General features: G+C 33.7%; 3 protein-coding genes across 3 annotated transcripts in view; all 3 read right to left on the bottom strand.

Annotated features, from left to right (window-relative positions):
* Window positions 1–2,727: 2,727 nt before the first annotated feature.
* On the bottom strand, window positions 2,728–7,693 carry LOC107003270 (putative late blight resistance protein homolog R1B-12). The gene is made up of 4 exons (XM_015201574.2): window positions 7,371–7,693; window positions 4,847–7,285; window positions 4,501–4,556; window positions 2,728–2,996 (listed from the first exon to the last, which is right to left on the bottom strand). Exons 1-3 carry the CDS (start codon window positions 7,545–7,547, stop codon window positions 4,524–4,526), a joined length of 2,649 nt encoding a protein of 882 aa, XP_015057060.1. The 5' UTR covers window positions 7,548–7,693; the 3' UTR covers window positions 2,728–2,996; window positions 4,501–4,523.
* Window positions 7,694–8,066: 373 nt separating this feature from the next.
* On the bottom strand, window positions 8,067–12,886 carry LOC107003534 (putative late blight resistance protein homolog R1B-12). The gene is made up of 6 exons (XM_015201873.2): window positions 12,315–12,886; window positions 9,854–12,235; window positions 9,617–9,640; window positions 9,451–9,523; window positions 8,655–9,345; window positions 8,067–8,456 (listed from the first exon to the last, which is right to left on the bottom strand). The coding sequence occupies exons 1-3, from the start codon at window positions 12,489–12,491 to the stop codon at window positions 9,620–9,622; spliced, it is 2,580 nt and encodes an 859-aa protein (XP_015057359.1). The 5' UTR covers window positions 12,492–12,886; the 3' UTR covers window positions 8,067–8,456; window positions 8,655–9,345; window positions 9,451–9,523; window positions 9,617–9,619.
* Window positions 12,887–19,043: 6,157 nt separating this feature from the next.
* Window positions 19,044–24,937, bottom strand: part of LOC107004857 (exocyst complex component EXO70A1-like) — an 11,888-nt gene continuing 5,994 nt past the window's right edge. The window contains exons 5-12 of the mRNA XM_015203238.2: window positions 24,562–24,700; window positions 24,278–24,490; window positions 22,903–23,108; window positions 21,734–21,931; window positions 21,555–21,654; window positions 20,250–20,359; window positions 20,016–20,162; window positions 19,044–19,472 (exon numbers count right to left, since the gene is read on the bottom strand). Of these exons, the coding sequence (XP_015058724.1) occupies window positions 19,355–19,472; window positions 20,016–20,162; window positions 20,250–20,359; window positions 21,555–21,654; window positions 21,734–21,931; window positions 22,903–23,108; window positions 24,278–24,490; window positions 24,562–24,700 (1,231 nt within the window). The 3' untranslated portion in view covers window positions 19,044–19,354. The remainder of the gene's footprint in view (window positions 19,473–20,015; window positions 20,163–20,249; window positions 20,360–21,554; window positions 21,655–21,733; window positions 21,932–22,902; window positions 23,109–24,277; window positions 24,491–24,561; window positions 24,701–24,937) is intronic.

Below are 24,937 nucleotides of genomic sequence, written 5' to 3'. Positions count from 1 at the left end.
TCCCTCTTTCTTGAGAAACAAATTAAAGAGAAGCATTGGCATGTGCAAAGCATGACCTAGAACTTAGGAACTGATCATATCTTAATTAGCAAATCCTAACAAAGATTTAAACTCAAAATTAGGGTGTAATATCCCATGCAAATCCTACAACTAAATCTCTCTTTAACTCATGCTTGAGTCTTTCCATACTACAAATTATTTTTTAATCCTTCAACATTAATTGTGTCATGACTAATATATATCGAAACTAAACTTCTTTTTCTACACATGGTAAATTGAGAAAATCTAGATTTTATTTTCATATATATTCTTCTGTTTCAATTGATATTGATATGACATACTTTCTCGTATAATCCGTAACATGAAAAATGTTGCCATTTAAAAAAAATCAGAAATAGCTTTAATTTAATTTTTTTTATATTTAACGAAACAATTTATAGTCACATAAGTATCTAAGATCTATTTTAGACATAAAAATTCAAAAATCTTCAATTCCAGCTTTTAAAAACTATAAGTCTAATTAAATGACATCACATAAATAGAGAATGAATAAACACGAGCGAAATAGAAAAGAGGGTTTTGAATGTTCTAGTAATTACCACATCAATTGGATATGATAAATTTAGCTTATGAAAATAAACTCGTCTAACTCATTCAGGTTTGAGATTTTTTATAAATCCATTTATATATTATATAAATTTATCAATAATTAGATAGATATATAGCTTATATTGATATATTTTTTTATTTGTTATGTTATAACTTATATATAATCATAAAAACTTAAAAAATAATAGTTTTATTAGGTACAAAAACTTATAACAACACAAACAAAGCAATGTAAAACTTAATAAGATTCTCTTTTTTATCTCATTTCATCTCAACTAAATTTTTGGCGAGTTATCTTATTTATTAACTCAATCTATTTTAATCTGTTTAAATTTAATTTTATCCGCGCATTTTCACAATCATTTATGATTACAATGCCATTGACAAGATTGTGGCTTTAGTATGACACAAAACATCCGTACCATTATTAGTACAATAGAAAGCTTAATATCGAACATAAACAGTGTACTCACATATGACATATATATGAAGCGACGCATCACGCATGCCTGACAACTAAACTGAACACACCACTATAACTCGGTACAAACACGTCGTGGCAGAGTCAAAATTTTTAACAAATTCACGAAAAAGTCGAGATCGAGATGTTAATAATGTATATGCAGAGAAAAAATATATTTTCATCTAACTACATGACGTAAGTTCTACAGAAAGATATGAAATATATGTGACTGATGATTCATATTATTCTACTTTAAATATACAAGATTGAAGGTAAAAAATATTTAAGCTCCAAATTTGAAATATTTTTTAATGAAGTTTGACATGAGAATTTAAAACTAATCAATATCGTGTATATAAAAATTGAAGTCAGACCAATTAACGTATATTATTTTCCTACAAATTTCTTTGTATTTTTTTTTTAAAAAGAATGTTTGATGATAAATAGGCTTGTTGTGTTTTGCCCTTATATGGGCTTTTTTTTTATTTTTTTTATTTTTAATAGAGATAAGCAGGCTTGATAGGGCCAAGTCATTTGGGCTCTATTAGAGAATGTTTTGGGTCATATGGTATAAGGTTGGACTTTAAAAAAAAAAAATTACACGAATTGGTGTATTTTAATAAATAATTACTGATTTTAGCAATATTTTTTTATTATCATTTATAATAATACTATTTTAAATTTGCAATATGTATTAAAAGTGAATTATGTATGCAATATATATGAATTATAATTATTTTTTAAAATATATTATGTTTTTTAACGACTCTTTATTTTCATAACCAAAGTTTACGCTTATAAACAAATGTATACTAGTTAATTACTTAACATAGTTATAGTTTGACTCAATTGCAATTCACGACATACTTTTAGCTATAATTACACGGCTTAACTTTTTAGTTTTGTAAAATTCGCATGTTTGTATAATTCATAATTTGTATAATATAATTCGTATAACTGTTTATATTTCTGATGTTTTGTATTGTATAAATTTTTTATTTCAAATTTATACAAAAATAACTTAATTATACAAAACTACAGGGGCGGCTCTGCCTTATAAAAATTAAGGCACTTGCCTTAGGCCTCCAATTTTGAAAGACCTCCAATTTTTACCAACAAAAAATTATGTGTTAATTTTTTTTTAAAAATAATTATTTATAATAAAGAGTATATAGTATATATTTTTATTACATTCCTTTGCTAACATTCTTGCTTCAAATTTATCAATTGTTACTTATATAATTTTGAGTGATTGCTTCAATAAAAAAAGTATTTTTCAATGTTTAAATTGATAAAATCTTACCTAAAATTAAATTTTAAATAAAAAGATGAACTCAAAAAAATCATCTATAATAAAATAAAGTAATAATTTCTATCTAGATAGTTTAGAAAAATAAATATGTATGGAATTCATTAGGCGTCAATTGAAATTTCGCTTTAGGCCCTCAATTACGTTGAGCCGCCCCTGATAAACTATATATATAGCTATTTGCGAAAGTTACTCGTTAGTTAATTAGTATCCATGCCCTTCTTAATATCAATTGTTTCATATTATTAAAAAGATAGTCGCGAAGTGTGTTTGTTCAATCGAGTTGTAGTGTAAGTTTGAGATATTATATTTGTTGTCAGCTTTCTTCAACTGCACAAAAACCGTGAGAATAACACACACAATCATATATAAATATTATACACTTAAAGATAGTGCACTTAGTAATACTGGCTAAAATTTAAATAGCCAGTATTAAAAACTAATGGAAACAAAACTAATTGAAACACTGCAATATGATTTACATGGATGGATCTTTTCCAAACCCCGTTAGAGCATGTGTTAAAAATCATCGAAGCTCTTCGAGATACCTCGATCATACGTCCAACGAGTGGTACCTTCACTCTCTCCCTATTCCGTAAAGGTTTCTTATCCCAGCTGCAAACATTGTTCGCAAAACATTCAAAAAAACAGGAATTGTTAATTAAACAACCAAATATGATATTGTAGATATAGAATATACAAGTGAGGCTTGCTCAGTTGGTGAAACACCTCCAACTCTAACCAATTATATTGGTCGAGGGTTCAAGTCATTTTGTAGCAATGAGGGAGTACAGCTTAGCAAGCCTCGTTCGTTTTTCCTAAACGAAACCCCTTTTGTCATGTGATGAGTACACAAAATATTATATAAGAGAGTACACAAAACATCTTTTGTAATATTGTTTGTTGTCAATTAAAATCTGAAGCCATCAACCTTAATGTCAGAGTCCTAAAGCAGAGAATAAACAAAGCGAAAAGAAGATGCAATAGGATGGAGGTATCTTAAACAGAAACTGGCGTGTATCTAGAGTAACGGATTACTAGCAACAGTCGAAAGTCGTTGCCACAGACCATCTATAGCAACAATTTTTCTTTTCAAGGTCACATATAATCTCATTGATTTCAGACTGCATTTTATCAAGATCTGTTCTCTTTATCACCTTGCCACGTATGACTCTAAAGAAGTTCTCCAACCGAATCAACGCTATAGAAACTTTTTTAGGCAACACTTTTCTAACAGCAACTTGGAGCAAGTAATGCATTATGAAATGAGCATCATGACTCTTGTAACCTGATATTTTCATCTTATCCACTTCCACACATCTTGATATATTTGAAACACTTCTGGTAATTTGGCATTTTTAAGGACAGTGCAAAACAACTTCTTCTCTTCTGGTTTCATGGAGAAACAAGCTTTAGCTAAATGAACTTTTCCATTATCATCCTTTACTGGTTGAAGCTCCTTTCGTATCCCCATTTCTTGCAAGTCATAGCGAGAATTACTATGGTCTTTTGACTTTCCAGTTACATCCAACAAGGAGTAGGTTTTGCTTCTTGTGGAGGGAGAGTATTTAACTAATAAGAAGTGGATTTGGCTTCTTGTAAGTTAAAGAATTCTGATTAGAGTTAATCGACAATTGTATTTGAGTTGAAGACTTAATAAAACAAAGTTGTGTTTTTCCTTCCTTGAGAGAGGAAGGTTTTAGTTAAAAGTATATTGCTTAATTTAATTATTGTTTTAGGCAAAATTATCAAGAACCTGGTTCTTGATCTAGGGGTAAGTTTCTTCAAAACTATCATGCAGAGTTAAGATTTTATTCTTAGAAATCTTTTGTCCGGTTCAAAAACAAAAGATTTTTCAATTGATAAGAACTATCATGTAGATTGAAGAATGAAAACTCATCTTTCATAACATTAACTCTTCCTAAACTGAAAATTTCCATCTAAACATTTTCGCAGAGATTTCTCAATCTTCACCAAAATCGAAATACACACTCTAATGCACAAAAAGATGACATTATATACATAAACTCTAGCAAAAACTACTTTAAAGAAACCCATTAGTCAAGAACCCTAGCTTCTAATAAATTTCTAACTTTGAAGAAGATGAAACCCAACATACCTGTAGTTGCAGAAACGTACAACTCACGAAGAAGAAGACCCAAAAGTTGCAGATTCCTACAAGAAAAAGCAAAGAAAAATGGTTAAATCCATGGATGAGCTTTCGTTTTTCAGAGAGAAGAGAGAGGAGTCTGATACTTAAGAGGAATGTTCTAAACAGTGAAGAAAAATATCGACCTAATTAATTTGATATATTTACCTTTTATTTTAATTGAACACCGTTGCGGATGAATATCTATTGCAACACATATTTAATTGTTGCTACATGCATGTTTTCTAGAAGTGTCTTTTAGCAGGTGAAAACAAAATAGGAAGAAAATAATAATGAAAGATGGAAATGAAGATACCTTTGGAGTAATTCGAAGTTGAAGCTCATAATTTCCCAAGCTTTGTTGCTCTTGTTGAATTCTCTTTGCACTATTCTCTATAGAAGAGCTGCAATCGTCTATTTTGATCAATTTTAGTGTCATTATATCTCCAATACTCTCCGGAATCTCCTCCAGTTTATCAAACCCATAAAGTATTAGTTGCTCAAGCATCGGAAAATTATCACTAGCAGCTGCTAATTCCCACCTTTCCAAATCTGCTTCACCAATTAACAGATATTTTAATTTGCAAAACACAACATCTTCATCTAGTTTCCAATCTGTTCCAGAAAATGCATACTCCCCTTCGATCACCTCAAGATTAGGTAAATAAGCCAGCAAATTCACAACTTCCCATGGTATATGAGTACCTAATAATTTCAATTTCTTGATATTAGGACTTAATTTCTTGATTTTACAATACAAAATATCTCCACAGAAAATGTTGACGTTCATTCTCTCTAGCTGTATGACTAGCTTCTCCAGCTCCTCTAGAAGAATTAGAGAATCAAGAATCGCAGACCAGTCAGGATGCTCAGATTCATCTAAAAACTTCAACGTTTTTAGATTGGGAGTTCTTTTTATGATTTCCTCAAAAAAATGAGAGTTATAGAGATAAAGATTTTGCAAGTTATTGAGAAACAAAGGATTTTCTGCCTCAAGAGGATTAGATATATATAGTGGCGAATCAATATCCACATGTCTTAGCTCTGACATTCTCCAGATATCGAGTGGCTGCTCCGACTTTGTTGGTCTGTTGACACCAATATTTTTGAGAAGAATTAGGGTCTGTAGATTTCTCAATTTGTCTAGTGAAAGACCTTCCTCAATTCTTGCAGCAACATATCTCAAATGTACAAGCTCAGGTATAACACTAGAGAAATCGTACCAAACTGTAAATACGTCCAACACCTTAAGCAACTTGAACGCGGAAAAAATGGAATAAACCCCTTCTGGAAATTCGTCGTACTGAAAATATTGCATTGAAATGAAGGTACGAGCTATACTTGTTATACCATTGCTATGCATTGGTGGATAAACTTGCTTCTCTTCAAGTTTAGACAGAAGGATCACTCGCCGTTGATCATCTATGGCTTCTAATAAGAACATGGGAACATTCCCATTCATGATATGCACAACATTTTCAGTATGAGTTTCACTTAGGCATAGTTGGCGAAGAAGATCATGAATTTTGAAAGTTTTCATCCTTCCATTAGCCCTTTGTTTACCTGTCAAAATTAGACTTCTATCAATTAACTCTTGTAGATACTCCTCTCCCACCACTTCTAATCTTTTATTGTTTCTTGCCTTTACGAATTGCTCAGAAATCCATAACCTAATCAACCTGGAAACATTAATCTCTCTGTCTTCTGGAAAACCTCCAACATAGAGAAAACAAGCCTTCAAATATTGGGGCAAGTAATTGTAGCTCAGAGAGAGAATTGATTGGCACCGTTCAGATACTGTACCAAAGAATGAGCTCAGATTTTCCTCAATGTTCTTCCAATTGTCATGCGTTAAGTCCATTTTTCCAAGAAGTCCGGCAACCACAACAATCGAGAGAGGTAATCCTTGACATTGTTGTACAATATGCTTTCCTATTTCTACAAGTAAAGGAGGACACTGGTCTTTCTTGAATAATTTTTCGGTGAATAGATTCCAACTATCTTCTAGACTTAGAAAAGACTTACTATGAGGTGGAAAATCAGGGCAGTTGACATAATCAGCAACACACTTGAGCCGAGTAGTTAATAGAATTCGGCTTTTATTTTCATCATTTGGAAATATTCTTTGCATTTGGTCCCATGCCTCAGTACTCCAAATATCATCTATGACAATTAGGAATCTCCTACCTTTCAGACCTCTATACACAATCTCCATTAGTTCATCGTTGCTCATTTCTTGACTGCCTCCAGTAGTAATTGAAGAGACAACTTCAAGAAGCATTTGTCTCTCATTGTATTCTTGGGAGATTGTGACCCATGCATGTTTATCAAATCGAGAGCGAATACATGAATCATCATAAACTTTTCTGGCAAGAGTTGTCTTACCTATACCTCCCATCCCCAAAATTGGTATGACAATTAACTCGTCTTTTTGGGTAGTGAGGCGATCAAGTATGATGTTGAAGTCATCCTTCATCCCAACAACAGTATTTTCCACAATTGTACTTTTTTTATCTGGTGAGAAGGGAGTTGTTGCTAATTCTGCAGATTTGGTTCCGTGCTTGTTAAACTCAACAAGCGTCACCTCTTTCCTGAGAGAATCAACATCTTTTTCCACTTTTACCAATTCTTCCTCGAAGAATTTACAAGCCCCTTCTCTACTCTCTGTGCTATCTGCTAGAATGATGCTTCTTAAGCTTGAATCAACTTTATCCTCTGCTTTGTACACTACATCTCTGATCCTCTTTTCTACAACCTTGGAATTGAAACTCCATAAATTAATTATTATGTTAAAAAACTATATAATTAAAATCAGTACGATTTTGATAACTATACAATACCTTAAGAGTTTCAATATCCTTTGTGGTAGTATTATCAAGGAAATCTTGCAGAGCAGAAAGATTTTGATTGAGATTTTCGACATGTTGTTGTGTAGAGCATGGACAAACGAAAGATTGATTTGGTTTGAATAGTTGTTCCAATGTATACATAAGCGAAGAGATAGCAGCATAAGCCATTTCTCTTTGTTTGTTGGAATGAGTAAAAGATTTAATGTCTCTCTCCTTTGTTATTATGAAGCTAAGAGATTTTGTCCACACAATTTACCTTTTTCTTAATGGGGGATAAAAGCATAGGATACTCACCCTTTGAATAACTCATAGGACACCCTTTAAAGTGAAACCAGTAAGGATTCTTATTAACATATCAAAAAAGTGTTAAAATCCTTTTGGATTATTGTTGCTTTTTTTTTTTTTGGGCTCTGATCCATACCATTGGACTCTTTTAAGTCCAAAAGTCCATATACCTGTATTGATGCGAAATCAAGTTGTTTATTTTCTGCAGAAGTTGTTGATCTTTGTCGTATAAGATTGTCTCTTTTTCGACTTCTTGGATGTAAGGTTTATCAAGAGAGTATTCTCGGATTTTGGTGAAGAAATGCTCAAAAATAGTCCGTTTCATATTCGACAAGTTTGTAATGACAATCTCTGAATTTACCCAAGTTAGTAACTGATAAATATTGCATATGACAATTTGACTCAGCTAGAAGAAAACTAATTGAAACACTTAAAGCCAGGGCACTACACTTTTACATGGAGGGATCTTTTCCAAACCCCATCAGAGCATGTGTTAAAAGCATCGAAGCTCTTCGAGATACCTCAGTCACGCGTCCAACGAGTGGTACATTCACTGTACTTTCGTATCTGATAATGTCAACTTCTTGAAAACATCCCCAGAGAAAGAGCTTCCTGCAGCAACATATCTCAAATGTACAAGCTCATGTATTACACAAGAGAAAACCGTTAGAAGAACTCGTAAGAATTGTACCTTGCCATTCAATTCTTGACATTTGACAAGATTACTCTATCACTCTATAAACGGAGGATCAATCATCACCAGCTTCCTTCAAGTACCTTCTCTTTCTTCATCTTTCCAAAACAAATGGAGAAATACACCACAAATTAACAAAATGTGTTGTTGACAAGTTTATATATATGCATTGTTCAACAAAGTGTTGTTTAAATTTGTAATTTCAATTAAACCACGCGACGCTCCAAATGATCACAAATTTAAAATAAAACCTCTAAACACAAGTGATCTGATTTAAAGATGGAATTTTAACATACCTTATTACTTGAAGCTCATAATTTCCCAAGCTTTGTTGGTCTTGTTGGATTTTCTTTGCACTTGTCTCTACACCAGAGCCGCACCATGATATTCCGATGGATTTTAGTGTCATTATATCTCCAATACTCTCCGGAATCTCCATCAAATTATACAAACGATCCAGTATTAGTTGCTCAAGCAAAATGCTAGGTAACAACACAATTGAGAAAATATTGTGAGCAAAACTATGATTTTATTTTCATGTTAATAATCGGTCATTACATCAATGAAACTGCATAAAATTGCAGAAAAATTCAAAAATCAGCAACTTAATTGAACTATAGTGCTCTGTTTTCAACAATTTTTGTGCAGAAAATAGCTTAAACTACAACAAAAAATAGCAGCTATCGAATTACAGCACCAAAACAACCAAAAAAATCAGTAGACAACTGCAAAATCAGCACCAAACTATACACTAGACAACAACATCAAACCACCAAAAAATCAGCACCAACTTGCTGCATCAAACTACCAAAAATCAGCATCAAACTGCACAAAACACAACTCCGAAAAACATCACCAAACTGCACAAAAGAAGCTCCAAAACGCCACCAAACTGCTGCGCAGACAGCAACACCTAACCACCAAAAATCAGCACAAAAACTAGCATAGAAACTGCACAAAACACAGCTCCAAAAAACATCACCTAAACTGCACAAAAACAACACCAAAAAAACACTACAATGATCAGGTAAAGAAAATAACATAAAACAACAACTAATCACATAAAATTATCTCTCAAATATAAATTTGCACCAGAAGTTAAATGTTGCCAAACAACATCAATCGAGAGCACGTCACTTTGTTGAGTTGAAATTAGCTCGACTCTCTGGAGATAATGAAGAATTGGAAAAAAGAAAGTGAGGAAACAATCAAGAGGCAGGTAATATAAAAAAAATGCAAAAAAGCAGCAAAAATTCACCTATTATTGGCGAGCTCTCCGAGACTTTTTTTGTCCAACACCAAAAGAGTCGAGAAAAGTAGAAAACAAAGCCATCAGACAAATTGTTATTATTAACAGAAATAAAAGAATAAAATTTGGACAAAACTTCAAGGTGTAGTGTATAAGAAATGTAAATAATTTTTTTTTATTTAGCAGGTGAAATAAAAAATATTAATTAATGATTGACTAATAATTAAAGATGGAATTTTAACATACTATAGGAGTAATAATTTGAAGTTGAAGCTCATAATTTCCCAAGCTCTCTTGCTCTTGTTGAATTCTCTTAGCACTATTCTCTGCACCAGAGCTGCAAAAAAATATCTCGATGAATTTTAGTGTCATTATATCTCCAATACTCTCGGGAATCTCCTCCAGTTCATGAAAATCAATCAGTTTTAGTTGCTCAAGCATCGGAAAATTATCACTACCAGCTGCTAATTCCCACCTTTCCAGATTATAGCAATTACTCAGTAGTAGATATTTTAATTTGTGAAACACAACATCTTCATCAACTTTCCAATCTGTTCCAGCAAATGCACGAAACCCTTTGAACACCTCAAGATTGGGTAAATTAGCCAGAAATTTCACATCTTCCCATGGTATACGAGTACCTATTAGTGTCAACTTCTTAATATTAGGAAGAGAAATATCGCCAGAGATAATCATCGGATCAATGTTTTCTTCTGTATCGATGGTTAGTGTCTCCAGATCCTGTAAAATACTCTGATAATTAAGAATAACAGCCCACTCAGGATGCTTAGATCTATCTAAAATCGTTAGCTTTTTCAGATTGGGACTTCTTCTTATGATTTCCGCAATAAAAGGAGAGTTATAGAGATAAAGTGTATGCAAGTTATTCAGAAGGCACAAAGGGTATTCTGCTTTAACAGGATTACACATATATTGTGGCGATCTTAAATCCAAACGTCTTATCTCTGACATTCTCGAGATATCTACTGGCTGCTGCATCGTATTTAGTCTGAAAAAGACATATTTTCGAAGAATTAAGGTCTGTAGATTTCTCAATTTGGCTAATGAAAGACCTTCCCCAATTCTTGCAGCAACATATCTCAAATGTACAAGTTGAGGTATTATCCAAGAGAAATCGTATTCAATTGATAATACGTCCAATACTTTAAGCAACTTCAACTTTGAATGCATCGCTTTTGGAAAAGTTTTATCCATTGAAATAAAGGTACGTATTATAGTACCACTGCTATATTGCAGACGATAATCATGCTTCTCTTCAACATTAGACACAAGGATCACTCGACGTTGATCATCTATGGCTTTGAGAGCATCCCCATTCATGAGATGCACAACATTTTCAGTTTGAGCTTCCCTTAGGCACATTTGGCGAAGAAGATCGTGAATTTTGCAACTTTTCATCCTTCCATTAGCCCTTTGTTCACCAGCCAAAATTAGACTTCTATCAATTAACTCTTCTACATACTCCTCTCCCACCACTTCTAATCTTTTATTGCTTCTTGCCTTTACGAATTGCTCAGCAATCCATAGCCTAATCAACTTGGAAACATCAATCTCCATATCTTCAGGAAAACCTCCAACATAGAGGAAACAAGCCTTTAAATATTGGGGCAAATAAGTGTAGCTCAGAGAAAGAATTGATTGGCACCGTTCAGACACAGTACCAAAGAACGAGCTCAGATTTTCCTCAACCTTCTTCCAATTATCATGTGTTGGGTCCATTTTTCCAACAAGTCCAGCAACAACAACAACCGAGAGGGGTAATCCTCGACATTGTTGTACAATATGCTTCCCTATTTCTTCTAGCAGAGGAGGACATGGATCTTTTTTGAATATTTTCTCGGTGAATAGATTCCAACTATCTTCTAGACTTAGGAAAGACTTACTATGAGGTGGAAAATCAGGACAACTGACATAATCAGCAACATACTTGAGCCGAGTGGTTAATAGAATTCGGCTTCTATTGTCATCATTTGGAAATATTCTTTGCATTTGGTCCCAAGCATTAGTACTCCAAATATCATCTATGACAATTAGAAATCTCCTACCCTTCAGGCCTCTATACAAAATCTCCATTAGTTCATCATTGCTCGCTTCTTGCTTGCTTCCCATAATTGAAGAGACAAGTTCAAGAAGCATTTGTCTCTCATTGTATTCTTCAGAGATCGTGACCCATGCCTGTTTATCGAATCGAGAACGAACATATGAATCATCATAAACTTTTCTAGCAAGAGTTGTCTTACCTATACCGCCCATACCAAAAATTGGTATGACAGTTAACTCGTCTGTTTTGGCAGTGAGGCGATCAAGTATGATGTTGAAGTCATCCTCCATCCCAACAATACTATTTTCCTCAATTGTACTTTTTTCTAGTGAGGAGGAAATTCTTGCTAATTCTTCAGATTTACTTCCATGGTTGTTAAACTCGATTAACATCACCTCTTTGTTTAGAAAATAAACTTGTTGTTCCACTTTCAACAATTCTTCATAAAAGGATGTACAAGCCTTTTGCCTCTTGTGCTCGCAATCTGCTAGAATGATGCTTCTTAGACTTGAATCAACTCTATCTTCTGCTTTGTAAACTACATTTCTGATCCTGTTTTCTATAACCTTGAAATTGAAAATCGATAAATTAAAAAAGAACATATACAACATGAGTAAGATTAATTTAATGAACTAACATATATACCTTAAGAGTTTGAATATCCCTTGTGGTAGTATCGTCAAGGAAATCTTGCAGAGCAGAAAGATTTTGATAAATAGATTGGAGATGTTGTTGTGTACAACATCGACAAACCAAAGATTGATCAGGTTTCAAGAGTTGGTTCAATGTATGCATAAGTGAAGAGATAGCAGCATAAGCCATTTCTCTTTGCAGGGGAGAAAGAGTCAATAGAGAGGATAACAATTATTGCAATTTGCTTGCAGATTTAATGTCTCTGTTTTGTTATTATTAAGATAAAAGGTTTTCTCCAAATTATTAGTATTATTTTTTTCTAAATGGGGGACAAAGACTACTAGTGTATTTACTTTGTATCATTTGTTTAATAACATGAGATAATGAATTTCCATTGACAAATGAGAGAGAACACAATCTAATACACAACAACAAGAAAATCAAATTGTTTCACTTAATTAATACGACTTAAGATGCAAGATGCTCAATGGGGTAACTCTTTTGTATTTTATAATTGTGAGATAATGGGTTGCTAATGGGTTTGTTGAGTAATGATGGCACAATGCAGCCATTTTATACTACTTTTATGGTTGACTAATGATGGGTGACGTGCACAACTAGAACTTGTATAAACTTGTATATAAGTAGAATTTCCCGCAGGTCATAAATTTTCATGCAGGACACCACATAGGAAACATGTATCTATTTGTTTAATTTTATACAAGTTAAAAGTGTCATACTTATAACACACAAAATTAAATTAAAGTAAAATATGTACGCCAAAACAGTAAAGGCGGCAGTGGAAGTAGAGTAAGTAAGCTAGAGCTCCTCTCGTTACAGTCAAGTGACTTTTGTTCATCTAGACCTTTTCCTATGGTGAGTTTACAATTTAAATCATACCCATTCAGGAACAAGAAAATATCATTGTGATTTGAATTAATAAAATCATACCCATTCAGGAACAAGAAAATATCATTGTGATTTGAATTAAGTCTCGATGAAAGAAGTGATCATAATTCAAAATTAATCTATTTCGCATAATTTAGATATAACTTTTACATTTTAACCATAGAAGATAAAAGAAAAATAAACAAAGAAAGAGTGGGGGGAAGAAAATGGTACTGCTAATAGACAAAGAGGTGTATATCTAATTCAGAAATAGGTGAAGAAAAACATGAAAAATTAACCTATATTTCCGTCCATCAAACTGATTATACTAAAAATAGCTGAGGGATATACAATATACGTATAATCTTTGTTCAAGCAAAACATATATATTTCTTACATGATTATAAAACTAAATGAAATAGTTAGAAACAGTACACTGCAATTTACATAGAGCGATTTTTTCAAAATCCCATTAGAGCACATTTTAAAAGCATCGAAGCTCTACGAGAAACCTCAATCACGCGCCTAACATGTGGTACCTTCACTATCTCCCTATTTCGTAAAGGTTTCATACCGCAGCTGCAAAAATTGTTTGAAAACCATTCAAAAATAGGAATAAACTATACAAGTAAACAATATACTTTATATATAAGATATATTTGGAAAGACGAGTGAGGCTTGCTCATTTGATGAAACACCTCCACCTCTAACCAATTATATTGGTCGAGGGTTCAAGTCATGTTGTAAGCAATGTGAGCGTACAACATAGCAAGCCTCATTCGTTTTGCTTCTCTTGATTATATAACATTTCTAGTGCGTGGACTCTTCTTATGGCTTTGACACTCCAGTGTCAAATGGGTATCCCCACACGCAAACCGGCCCATTTTCGAGGTCAAACGAGCACCACAACAAACAAACCCCCAATTTTGTGGATTTTGTGTGTTATAGTCCATGAATTTTGGTGATCTGGAATTCTAACGTAATTTTTGCCCCAATTTTCATGGACGTCAGTTAAGACCTTAGCTATGGAGTCAGTTGGTCCCCACGGGACAACTGACCCATTTTCAAGGTCAAATAAGTGCCACAGCAGACAAACCCCCCCCCCCAATTTGCCAATTTTCGTGTGCTATTATAGTCCATGAATTTTTGGTGATACGGTATTCCGACATGATTTTCGCCCAAATTTTTCGTGGACGTCAGTTAAGACCTTGGCTATGGAGCCAGTTGGTCCCTATGGGTAAACTAGCTCATTTTCAAGGTCAAACGAGCCCCACAGCAGGCAAACCCCCAATTTTGCCAATTTTCGTATCCTATATAGTCCATTAATTTTTGGTGATTCGAAATTCCAACATGATTTTTGCCCAAATTTTTCATGGACGTCCATTAAGACCTTAGTTATGGAGTTAGTTGGTTCCCACGTGAAACCAGCCCATTTTCACGGTCAAACATGCTCCACAGCAAGCAAACCCTCCCCCCACCCCCCATTTTGCAAATTTTTGTGTGCTAATCCATGGATTTTTGGTGATTTAAAATTCCGACATGATTTTGGCCCAAATTTTCATGGACGCCCCATAAGACCTTGGCTATGGATCCAGTTGGTTCTCACGGGCAAACCAACCCCTTTTCAAGGTCAAACAAGCCTCACAGCAGGCAAACCCTATTTTGTCGATTTTTGTGTGTTATAGTCCATGAATTTTTTGTGATCCAGAATTTCGACGTGAGATTTGCCCAAATTTTACATCGACGTTCGTTAAGCCTTTAGATATGGATCCAATTGGTCCCCATGGAAAAACCGACCCATTTTCAAGGTCAAACGAGTTCCACAACAGGCAAACCCCCAATTTTGCCCATTTTCACGTGTTATAGTCCATGGATTTATGCTGATGATCCAAAATTTCAACGTGATTTTTGCTCAAACTTTTCATGGACGTTCGTTAAAACCTTGACTATGGAGCAGTTGGTCCCTACGGGCAAACCGATCCATTGTAAAGGTCAAACGAGCCCCACATTAGGCAAACCCCCCCCCCCCCATTTCGCCAATTTCGTGTGCATCCATGGATTTTTGGTGATCCAGAATTCTGACATAATTTTTACCCAAATTTTTCATTGACATCCTTTAAGAATTTAGCTATGAAGCCAGTTGGTCCCCACGGGGAAATTGGCCCATTTTCAAGGTCCCCACAGTAGGCCAACACCACATTTTTCTAATTTTCGTGTGCTATAGTCCGTGAATTTTCGGTAATTTGGAATTCTGACGTGATTTTTGCCCAAATTTTTCATAGATGTCTATTAAGACCTTGGATATGGAGTCAGTTCGTACCCACGAGCAAACTACACCACTTTTAAGGTCAAACGAACCCCGACTCCATGGATTTTTAGTGATCAAGAATATCAATGTGATTTTTGCCCAAATTTTTCATGAACATCTGTTAAGACCTTAGCTATGGAGCTAGTTAGCCCACACGGGAAAATCGATCTATTTTCAAGGTCAAACGAGCTCAACCTATTTTGTCAATCTTCATGTGCTATACTCTACGGATTTTCGGAGATTCGAAATTCCGACATAATATTTGCCCAAATTTTACATGGACGTCTGTTAAGACCTTATCTATGGAGCCAGTTGATCCCCATGGGAAAATCGGTCCATTTTCAAGGTCAAATGAGCTTCACAGCAGGCAAACCCCCATTTTGCTGATTTTTATGTGTTATAGTGTGTAAATTTTTGGTGATCCGAAATTCAAACGTGATTTTTACCCAAAATTTTCATGGACCTCCGTTAAGAACTTGGCTATGGAGTCAGTTCGTCCCCATGGGCAAACCGACTCATTTTAAAAGTCAAACAAGCCCCACAGCAGGCAAACCCCTCATTTTGCCGATTTTCATGTGTTATAGTCAATGGATTTTTGATGATCCGAAATTATGACGTGAGTTTTGCTCAAATTATTTATGGATATCCGTTAAGACATTAACTATGGAACCTGTTGATCCCCAAGGGAAAATTGACCCAATTTCAAGGTCAAACGAGCCCTAAAACAAGCGAACCCCCTATTTTGTCGATATCCATATGTCATAATCCATGGATTTTTGGTAATCCGAAATTCCAACGTGATTTTTACCCAAATTTTATTTGGATTAAATATGAGCCCACAGTGCGCAATGCACAATATGTGCTAAAAATGTCTATACAGCTACAATGGAAACAAATCTGCAATAATATGAACGAATGAGAAAAAAGAAATCAGGTCAAATGACTAAACTACCCTCAGCAGGCAAGCAGACTTATTATTGACCTGTTGCTTGCTTGAGCTGAACGCACACATACAGTCTACAGAGACAGTCTCTTTCTCACACACACACATTCCGTTTTAAAGGTTATATATCATATATTATTATAAGTGGGAAGCTCCTAACTTAAAAGTTGAATTACTATTTTGCCCTTTTTTATTCCTAAATTAAATTAAATATTAATATATAATTAATTTAATATTAAATAATCATATTTAAATACATGCATCTAGACACAATGGTTTAAATTCTAATTATTTACATACTAAGTAATAATTATATTATATTATACTAAATACTAAAAATAAGAAGGTGTAAAGTCAAACTTTGAAAGACAAAAATATTTTATAGAAAATTGTTAGAAATTATTTCATAGGAAATTGTTAGGAATTACTTTTTTTTTTTTAAATAAAAATTATCTATTCTTTCTCTATAATTAATGTGGTTAAATGATTAAATTTGTTACCCTCTCTCTTTAGTTAGTATAATTAAATGTATTGAATTATTAGTAAAAACAATCACCTTTCCTCTACCCCATGTCTAAGATCACTTAACTTCTGAAAATTAACTTAAACAACTCTTCACCTTTTCATCTTATCCAATGAATCTTTAGCTATATATATGTATCATGAAAATAATTTTTCTTTACCACTTGCCTCGTGTTGATGTGAATCATTAGGCAATTTTTAGGTACTTTTTTTTTGTTTTAAAATATTAATATTTGTTGATCCTCATTAGAATGATATTTTGTATCATAAATTTTATCTTTACCATTTTAGATTGCTTTTTTTTTGGTTACGGGAGAAAAAAAAAACTCTACTCCTTGTGTATTTCTTTTTACTATATATATTGTTATAATTAAAGTCTTAAGAAGGATATGAATGTTGTATTTATTCTTATCTGTTTAATTTTTTTGTATTCTTTACCGATTATACTTCTTTAATATAATCTTCTATGAAATTATGAATGTTATAAGTCTATTTTTATTAGTGCTGAAATTACTAATTTATGACATTTAGATTCGTTTTTAAATGTACTTTTATAATATTTATTTACTTTTATCTTTCCTTACTAATATAGTTTCTTTAACTAGCTACATATTTGTGTACTTACTAATATGGAGCGTAATGAGAGATTATTAACGATAAAGTCATATAGATATATTCATATTATTAGATGCTATAGTAATATAATTATTTTTCCATATTTCGTGCTTGATGGTAAATGTACTATTCGATTATTATGCATTTTATTTAATGAATAAAATATAAATTGGTAAAACTAATATTTCTAATTTCAACATTTTCTATATAATAATTCAACTTTATAATAATTGTATGGGACAAACGTGCAACGCACGTTCCGGAAACTAGTATATATATATACATAAAGTTCAAAAATCGTTTGTGATTGCGTTATTTACATCTTGCACTATTTACGTAGTGATGCATCTTGTCTGTTTTCCGAGAAGAAGTATCTGCGGAAGAAGAGGGAAAATGAATTTAAGTTCAAAGAGGAATATTTAGTCATTCTGATAAGTGATGAGGAGAATTCAAACCAGAGAAAAGAAACATTGCAATGGTAAGCATATACAATATCTTGTATTTATACGTTTAATAAATTTCCAGAACTTATACAAATCAAATATATCAACATAATTTTGGATTAGTCATTGAGTTTGGATTTTCACTTCAAAATTGATGAACTATGCTATTTTTAGTTTAGAAAGAAAAATAAGAATGAAATTGTAAAAATATTTCTACTTATGGAAATATTGATTAGGTTTGAAGAGTTGTTGTTCCAATGTATAGATAAGTGAAGAAATAGCAGCATAAGCCATTTCTCTTTGTTTGCTGGACTGGAATGACAAAAAGATAGAGATTTTCGTAAGAATTATTCTAAGGCTAATAGAGATTTTGTCCACAGGATTTACTTTTTCTTATTGACCTTATTTCATATATAGACACTTTAGATTCGTTTTGTTGTTGGATAGATTTGAAGATGAAGACAGGAGCAAAATATTACACGTTACTTTAGATGGACAATCAATTCATTTTAATTCGTTCATCTTTAAAAGGAAGGTTGATAATTTTACACAATACTAAGCATCCTTTGTAATATTGTATTACAAACTCGGTGATGATCACAAAATACCTAGTTCTCTCTAACTCGTATTTTCTTCATGCTTGTTAGTTAGTAGAGGATCGTTACTAGGACTAGTAAGGTAAGGTCCAGCGCCCTTACTTGTACTTATCCCTATTGAGATTTTTATTTCTAATAAAAGACCACTTAACACTCTGTCTAGCAGTGAATTTGAAAAAAGAAAAATCTAGGACATTTTAACTTGTATAAAATTGGCAATGTGGACACATGATATCTATGTGACATAATACACGTAGGACACAAATTGCTATATAAAAAAAGGGGAAGTTGATTAATTCTTTTTCACTGAACTATTCGATGGAAAATTGACTATTTTTTTCACTAAATTCTAACTCGTATTAATTGATTTTAAAAGTATATTGGTGATGACACAAGTGTATGTAGAAGATAACATGAAACGAACGCTATGATAATTTTACTCTTTGTCCTCAATAAGACATAAAATGTGTATATGATGGAATAAGAATGATATTTTTCTGTACAAACATAACATGTCATGTTAAATACTTGAACTATAAGAAAAAAACACTGCATTTTACTGTTGTCATATATCCTATATACTTTTGTCACATTTTATTTCCTCAAACTTTTGTTGCAACCTGCAGATCTTACACATGATAAACCTTAACAAAGCCATCAACGTTGACGGAAGAACTATGTCGTGTATCAGCACAGAAAAAGTGTGGAATATGCAGCTAGCTTTTTTAGTCAGAGGTTCATCGTTTTGGCTCATTCAACGTCTTACCCTCGAAAAATTCACCAAGCATACGTTCAAGATCTTCAGCCGAGTACCTGATATACTTTTGGGGGTTCTTACCGCTCTCAACCATGAGCCTATTCCGGAAAATACATTGAATTATCAGAATAAGAATAGAAGTAATCATACAAGAAAGTATGAAGTTTGAAGCAATGTTATATTGGCATAGCATAATATACATAAACAAACATTGAACTTGATCTCAGATGGCAAGTACGATCAACTTTGAGAGTGCACATCTAGACACCTCAACTTGGTCTTAATTTCAGCAACTAAACACTCCAACTCGACCCCATTGTGTCATGTGAATACCCTATGTGAAAATGACATAAAATATTGTTGGTGCATAGATGATCATTGTGTAAGTTGGAGTGTTCAACTGACAACATGATGGAGACGAGCTGAAGTACCTAGATTTGCATACTCGAAGTTGGAGTGTTTATTTGTCAGTTGAGACCAAGCTAGTTTGAGTTTTGTTTATGTATTATGCCTATAGTGGATGCTACTAATTACATATATGAAGTTTGTTAACTGTCAAACGATAATTCTGTTGTGATTCCACGTTAAGATTCCATTGTGCGAAAAGAGAAATACAAACGTAATCAATGAATATATCATACCCGAAGCGCTTGATGAAAGATCTGTATGCAGGCAGTAAGACTTCAGCGACTGCAAGCCTCAATGACTCTCGTAGCTCGGTGTCTGGGACTGTCCATTGACTTTGTCTTTGATGAAGATCCTCAAATTGAATATTGAATGTCTTCAACCTGTGAAAAATTACCAAATGCTAAGCGGACTGGGATGAAGATACTTGATCATGAAGTTAGTTAACTACGCTAAAGAAATTGAATGACCTTTCTTTTACAAGCGCTCTTGATACTCCACTGCTATTTTGCCCATCTACACCCATAGAGTTACTTCCCCCAGATGATGTTAGCCCTTGAATCGAGAGGCATTGCAGAATCTAATCAAAGTAAAACGAGTTAATGACTATCATTAATTTATGCACAACCTATCTTTTCAGATAACTTGGCCCAATTTTAGAACTCCGGAAAATACAAATCAAAATAACCATGGTAATTCGACGGAAATACCAAAGAAAAATATGCCAAAAAATGATGATGATGATAATGCATAGAAGCAATGGTAGTTACTGTGTGTTAGATAAAAATAACCATGGTAATCGGTAGCTTTAACAATCTCATAGTTTACACACTGATTAGAGATACCTCAAATCACATATGGAAGTGCCAAAAATTTCACGTTCTAGTGTTCTGGTGTTTTGCCAATATGTTTCTATCTATTTGAGAAGCATTAGTTACCTGTAATATTCAGTAGTATTCCCTTTGTTGAAGTCATAGTTTTGGAAATATGAATTAAAGAAAGAACAAATAGGTTGGGATTCCAAACAAATTGGGGTCAGCTATATCAATCCCCACTTATTCGTCTGTATTATATGGAGTTATCATGTTGGCAAGCCTTATGCAGGCTTGTCAGCCTACCACTTAAGTTGCTCGGACTCTGGAGCGGGTGTCCAATACGGTTGTGGATCTAGAGGTCGGATCCTTTATGATCTAAATTTTCAATTCAGGGATACGGATCCAAGTATGGATTTGGGTGCGGGGACTCAGCTAAAAAATAATTCAAATATCTAAAATAGAGTTATAAAACCTGACTTATGAGATAATTATGTCCAGAATCTCTCGTCAAATATGGTTAAAGTACCCAAAATCAGTTGACTAGATCAGATACGGATCCCAACACACATCGTATCAACACGTGTGCAGCACCGAAATGAAGAGTCTAAGCAGCTTAGGCTACCACAACCCTTCTTTATACATGCTCGGGACCGGGAATGTAAGTACACTCAGACGGACTGAGTTTTACTCACAGATAAAATTACATAAAACACAAAGTAACTCAAAGTCATGTAGTGAAATCATCAGTTCGGACATCACAAATGGAACAGAAAATACAAGAAAAACCACAAATATAGTACCGACACATCATCATGTCAGGATTACTCACTCATGGTATTATCACCAACTTAACTTCATCTTTATATAGCATTATAAATTTTGCAGTGTGTATATTTTCTTCCTTGTTTCTTCTCTTTGAGATAAGAAGTAATGGGGAGGGAGAGGCAAGAAAATCAATACCTTTGCCCAAGCAATTCTTTTATATTGATTAGCATGTTGCTGTACAACTCTCCGGTGTCTTTGGACCCAATCATCACCCAATAAATCCTTGGCTTCAGACCTACAAGGAACAGATTATTAGCACCAATTTCCAAGCAAACATATATGATTGTGGTTTATATACAGTCTATGCAACAAACCTGCGAACAGATCTGACCATGTAGTGAATATTGTTCATAAGGAACAAGTTAGTCAGAGATGGATCCTTATACTGCTTAGATTTCCCATCCAAATTGGTTTGAAGAGCCTGCATTATGCGCATTGTGACAGCAGCAAGTTGAGAATTTGAGTCTCCATTTTCAAATTCTTGGAATAGTTGTTTCAATGTTGATTGGTAGCTGAACAAACGGAACCAAGCAACTCATGAGGGAAAATTAACTCAACAAAGACAGACAAGGAAGTTTCAGCATACGGGCACTTCCTTCCTTTTAAAGATAAGCACGATGCAAATGTAGATGCTAAAAGCCTAAAACTAACTAGAAGCAACAATAGCCACTCTACCCACAGAAACTAGTGTAAAACTAAATAATGCCCGAGTAATGTTTGATCCTTGCAATCTAGACAAATGGTCAATCCCTTCCACACTCTCGTATTTCAATCAGTTGGGATAATCATAGGTAAATTGTGACAATCTTTTCGTGTCTTATAGGTAAATTGTGACAATCAGTTGGGATAATCAAAGGTAAATTGTGACAATCAGTAGGGATAATGATAGGTAAATTGTGACAATCAGTTAGGATAATCATAGGCTGCCACCTCTGATGCACCCGCCAACTCACGTCAAGCCAAAGCCTTGATTCTGATTCTGACAACTGCTTTACCATCTTGTGATGCAGCAACTTGCAAGTTCCTTAATATTTTATGATCAACTTTGCATGTAAATTCACATAGATAAAAGACTCTTCCACTCTGCTTCTTTGAGTGTTCGAAAATTTCTAAATGACTCAGGACCTAGGTTCACTATTTTCCTATATCTCACTTCTAGATCAATACATCTGTATCTTGTCTTTCTGACGCATTTACTTGTGATACCATGAACATCCCTGAAATTTTAAATTGAGCATCTTGTCCATCCACCTTCAGAGACAAAACAATCAAGAGAAGCAGAATGCAAGACATGGTAGTTTGAACTAGTTTCACACTATTCTTCCATTTACCAAGAAACTTATATTACCGACATTCAGTGAGGTAAAGTGCACTACAAGTTGTTCCAAAAGCTAGTGACGGAACATGGTCTAGTAATATCAACTAGGTAGAAGCTTCCAATGTATATAAATGTAGAAGACGTCATTTAGTTGAGAAAACTTACTCAAATAGGAACTTCACATAATTAATGACATAGCTCGTCAAGGGATGGACAGTTCCATCTGAGACGGCAGTTTTTGTTGCATCTTTCTCCACAGCTTCTTCAAAGTCTCGAAATGTTTCTTGGGCTGTCTGAGCAAGTCGCTTTGACAAACCAAAAGCAGACTCCCTGATTTCGTTGCAAGATTTACCTCTAAATAGTAATTCAATCTGCATAAAATCCACAGCATTCGTATGTGAAAATTAAACCAGAAAGTTGGAAGCAGATTACAGGGTGAACGAAGATGAAAAATACACCTAAAACATTGTGGGACGTAATAGAAAGATATTAGATGCAAAACAAATGCAGTAGACCTCTAAGAGAGGCCTATTTAAGCCTACATAAGCTCAAACATCACTCTACAGAGAGTGAAGTACAGCACCATAGCAGTGCTAACTATGTAGACTAAATACTTAAACCTGAGGCTTATTATATACACTCATATATAGCAGATATATAAATATACGCACACAGACATATACAAATGGAACAGACTGTTTAACACATGAACATAATACAATATTACTATATCAAAGAACAAGAAATACAGAAGAAAGATTGTTGGTCACCAAGTGTGTGCTTACTTCACTTGCAACACACTTTTCTAGGAGGTACCAATGTTCCATTTGTTATTGTCATGTCATCACCATGTTATCACTTCGTGCAAAATATCATTTGGACCATACTAATTTAACAGATAGCATAACTTGAGAATCTGTCAGACAGTGGGCAGCTTTTAAGACTACAAGTACAAAGTAAGACGGGAACAACCATATCAAAATCCATTACTGCCTTATCAAGTAAACAGGAGTGTGTTTTCACATCATGTTAAAATTTTCTTAATCGATCAACTCATATGTGTCAAGTAACTTGTTAACAACCTCAGTTAAAGAGCACTATCTCTGTCTATTATCTATTAAGAATTAACAACTTTCTTAACCTATACTATAAATGATACTTCCTATGTCCTATTTTATGTGAGGTAGTTTGACTCAACACGGAGTTTAAGAAAAAAAGGAAAACTTATACAACTTGTGGTCTAAAATGAACAATAGAAATTTGTGTTGCTATAAATCATTTCATTAAGGGTAAAATTGACATTTTAAAGTTAAATTGCTATTTAATATAGAAATGTGTCATTCTTTTTGAGACTGACTAAAAAGGAAAGTAAGTCATATAAATTAGGAGAGAGGGAGTATCAATTAAACCAACAGTCACCACGTTAAAGACAAGCTGATTGAGAACTTGAGCAACAAAGTTTAACGAAAACTTAAAATCAACCTTTACCTCTTTGATACAATGCAATAAATAAAAGCTTGTTGCTACTAAAGTTTCATACCTCTGTGTGAAGTTCCCTCATTATTTCATACATATCTAGAAGGACAAACAACTTCTCAGGTGATCTTTTGCTTTTGGCAATCGCATCACCAAAACTAAGCAGCATAGCAACACTCCCAGTAGTAACGTCAGCAAAGCATTGATCTTTGATCTGCTCAAATCCTTCAAACATTTGATCACAAACTTTCCGCTCAGCAGCGAATAACAATTTGACCTGTTTGATTATCATAAGACAGTCAAATGCCAAATATTTTTCAACTTAATGAGGTGTTAGAGAAAACTTACAGCAATCCTCATATAATGAATCCAATTGCCGATTTTAAATTCGAGAACTTCCCACTGCATCTTCTGAACATCATCTTTACTAAGTTTTTCCACTCCCAACTTGCGAAGACTTTCTTCCAGAACAGGAAAACGTACCTCCCTATGATATCAATTTATAAATAGAACAAATGAGAGAAAAGGAGGAAACAGGTGAACTAAAAGAAGTGCCAGCTTAGAATCTGTAGCATTTAGCTTTAACAGAAAATTGATGTGATATGCATACAAGAATCTTCATAATAGTATATTCTACTAATCTAACTATGGTATCCCACTACATGACTCCCACTAAAGAGACCTATAGTGGGATTTTTGTTACCTTTGTCCAAAAAAAAAAAAA

The sequence above is a fragment of the Solanum pennellii genome, chromosome 11 (assembly GCF_001406875.1).
Source record: "Solanum pennellii chromosome 11, SPENNV200".
In the NCBI taxonomy this organism is placed as follows: domain Eukaryota; kingdom Viridiplantae; phylum Streptophyta; class Magnoliopsida; order Solanales; family Solanaceae; genus Solanum; species Solanum pennellii.
This window is presented reverse-complemented; position numbering and strand designations above follow the sequence as displayed.